We start from the raw sequence: 3,408 nt of genomic DNA on the forward strand, positions 1-3,408 counted from the left end.
TCTGAGTCACACAGATCAGAAAGGTAAACTATTATTGAGAACTTGATGTATGTTTTGGTTACTATTTTACAAACTGGCTTCACGTCATCCTTACACTCAGCTCTCTGCATTAATCATGTCTGATGAGAATGTTCTAAATTAATAAACATGTTCATGGGAGATGCAATAATAAAAAAAACTCATTACCTACTCTGAGGATTTTCTAAGACTCAACCTGTTCTGCCACAAAACAACTCTACTCAACTTGCTCCCATCAAGAGTGCGTTTTCATAAAATTAATCAGATTTTATTAGCTCTGAGCATTCAGATGATTGTTTTCATAGTTTTTGCAATTAATTTCAACCAAAAGCTTCATAAAAAAAAAAAAACGTTTTCTTCAGTCTTGAACATTATGTCTACCTGTTGGCAAAAACGTCAAACGTATTCTTGACATTGAATTTATTTGTTGAAGTTGAGACAATAATGGGAAATAAAAATAATCAGAAAGGCAGATAAAAGACAAAAAGCCTTTATGAGGATACAACTGTCAACTGATGCAAATGAGTTTCATTTAGCAAAAATTACAGTAAATCACCAAAACCAAAGGTATGTCGGGAGGAGTTCAGATTTCCACCAAGACTTTCTGACTTAAGATGTGTTTTTATTTCAGTGCTGCAGAAATCCACAGGGCCTGCTGTCACAGTCCATCCTTACAAACTACGAGACGAGAACTCCAGCTCCGCTCTGGGATTCGCCTCCTTCGCTGTCTCTGGAGTTGGGCGCTGACGGACCCTGTGCCTCTGCTTCACCCTCTCCAACAAGACGGATGTTGTAACGTTCTCTGTACTCTGTGAGTTCCCGACCCTTCGCCTGCATTTGTGTGTTGATGGTCTCGATTATTTTGGAGATCTAAAAGGGACAGAAAAAGATAAACAAATGCAAAATATTGCGCGTTCTTGTAGTTAATTACAGTTTATTTACCATATTTTCTGACGTATAAGTCAGTTTTTTTGCATAAATTTGTCAGTCCTGCAACTTATACGACGAAGCGACTTATACAAGTTTTTTTTTTTTTTTATATATTCGTAACGCAGTTTTTGACTGACACTTTAAATTTCAAAGAACTGCAACAGCGAGTCCTCCCGTGCACGCTCGCTTCACTCAGCTGGTGCAGGCAGAGGAACGTCAGAGAGCTAGTAGCTCCAGCTGTGATGGATGGATGGCACCACGCCACTCAGGCAAAATGAAGCTGTTCTGACCATTAAATAAACAAATAATAAACACGACGGGTCAGCGGTGACACATAATAAATTTGACTTCTATATGTTTTATTTTCCTCTTCATGATGCTTTTTTTTGACTGATGCAACTTATACTCCAGAAAATACGGTACTCGTCATCAGCTAGTAACGCGTCTACAGATGGTCCAGGATTCAGAATAATTACTTCTAAATGGTGTTCAGCAACATCACCGTCTAAAAAAAAGATAGCCTGGCCATTTAGAATTGGAGTCTTGTCTAAAAAGTTATAAATGATTATCTTACCTGTTGTACATAGCTTTTTGAACAAACTCTGTTTAAAGAAATTGTTTTGTCCTGACCAGACTGACAAGCTAACGGCTAGTCTGAGTCGGCCCAAGACCAAAGTGAAATCCTTACAAAATGACTGCGAGATAAAAACGCGGGACTAAAACTTTTAACAAAAATATGTGGAAAGATAAACAGGGACCAGCTGGACATGGGCACCAGTGACCCCCACGACCCGAAAAAAGAAGAAGCGGGTAAAGATAATGGATGGATAAACAGGGACCTTCGAATCCCGCTAGGATAAGTATTGAGGCTTGAGGCTAAAGTCAGCCAGATCTAATGTTGCTGGAAGAGTTGAAAAAAAAAACTGAAGACTGGCATAATCCCACTGAGATGACCCTGGAGCATTTGGAGCAATTAAAGGTCAAATTAGCCAAATAGAGCAAAGAGAGAGCTAGCATGGTTAAAGATACAGTCATGAGACAGAGGTTGCTGCGGTACGAGGTTCATCGTGATGAGGAGCTTTCAGCAAAGTGTGAAGATCCCCCAAAACCAGACTAAGGAACAGCATCAAGATTCCCCAAGGAAGCAAAGGAATTAATCAGATTTATAAAAACGTTGCTTCAAGAGACACGGAAACTACCATCAGAAATGACTTAAGATTGAGAGGGTGCGTCGCTCCTTTGGACTAGTAGTGTGAGAAGAGAGCACAAACAGCACCAGCTACTTTTAGCACTTCTGGTGCAGCCTCACTTCTAATCCAGCAGGAATTTCAGGACATTTTGACCAAAAATATCAATACGAAACATTATTAGCATGTATTGAGAAGCTAATATTGTCTAGCCTGAGTCCAATTTTCACATTTTTATGGCAGTTCCTGCAAACACCATCATTTAAAACTCCAAATTACGTCAGTTTTGCCTCACATGAAGAAATATGACATCATTCCTGACTGTTCGGCGCCAGGCTGTTCCTGAAACGGGGAACCTTGCTTCTGCTGTGTCTCCTCGTACGTACAAATGACCAAATAATTCAACATAAATAACTGATTGATATAGAAATTATTATTTTAATGCTTTTATGCCAATCTAGACCTATATTATACTTATTTAAACACACTTATACTCACTTTTGATGCAGCTTATCTGCTTATTCAGTCATTCCTGTGCTGCAGATGTGTTTTGGAGTAATTAAAGTCCTCCGGGGGATGCTCTAACCAGAAGATTGGGGCCCCATCTTCAGGTTACAGTGACCCAGGTTTTGAAGGACATGTTTATCTCTGTTGCACAGATTGCTTTGATGAAGGAAAAACAGATTTAATTAAATCTGTTCTCCTGGCAACCATCAAAACTTGCTTTGATCTGCTCTCACGCGATCCGGTCAGGGAAGAAGGTATATAAGAAATGTATCAAACAACAGAGAGTTGGAAGTCCGGTGTGGATCAGCACGCGCTGAAGTCCATGTGCCATTTTGATGTGATTCTCCTTTACCTGGGTCGAAAACGACTTCCCGGCCAGTGTCACGGTGAGAAGTTATTTCATATCAATCTGTGTTAAGAGTGTACGAGTGTACATGTTTGTTTTTTGCTCGGTTGTTTTCTGTGGCAGGATAATAAAGGACACTAATTTATCCTAGCAGTAACAGCTTCTGTCTTTTACTTTTTCCTTCTGGTCTGAATATCTGTGCCGACCGTTTCACGAGCCCTTTTGATAAAGAATTTCACAATACATTTTTGGCGACGAGGATGGGATGTTAAGAATTTAAATAAATAATTCTGAACGGCTGCACCATATTCAAACGAAGGAAAAAAAAAAGGTGTTGAGAGAAATGTTGATGCGAGTTGCATAGTTGTGCCGGGTTATCCAACCCTGGCTTTGTGTTTAAGAGGTGGAGGGGACGCCCGA

The 3,408-nt window shown here is 39.8% G+C and overlaps 1 protein-coding gene across 1 annotated transcript in view; it reads right to left on the reverse strand.

The window, feature by feature from the left end:
• Window positions 1-26: 26 nt before the first annotated feature.
• Window positions 27-3,408, reverse strand: part of pfdn2 (prefoldin subunit 2) — a 6,568-nt gene continuing 3,186 nt past the window's right edge. The window contains exon 4 of the mRNA XM_037683047.1: window positions 27-888. Within this exon, the coding sequence (XP_037538975.1) occupies window positions 697-888 (192 nt within the window). The 3' untranslated portion in view covers window positions 27-696. The remainder of the gene's footprint in view (window positions 889-3,408) is intronic.

Source organism: Nematolebias whitei, chromosome 1 (assembly GCF_014905685.2).
Source record: "Nematolebias whitei isolate Nwh7 chromosome 1, NemWhi1, whole genome shotgun sequence".
NCBI classification, from domain to species: Eukaryota; Metazoa; Chordata; class Actinopteri; order Cyprinodontiformes; family Rivulidae; genus Nematolebias; species Nematolebias whitei.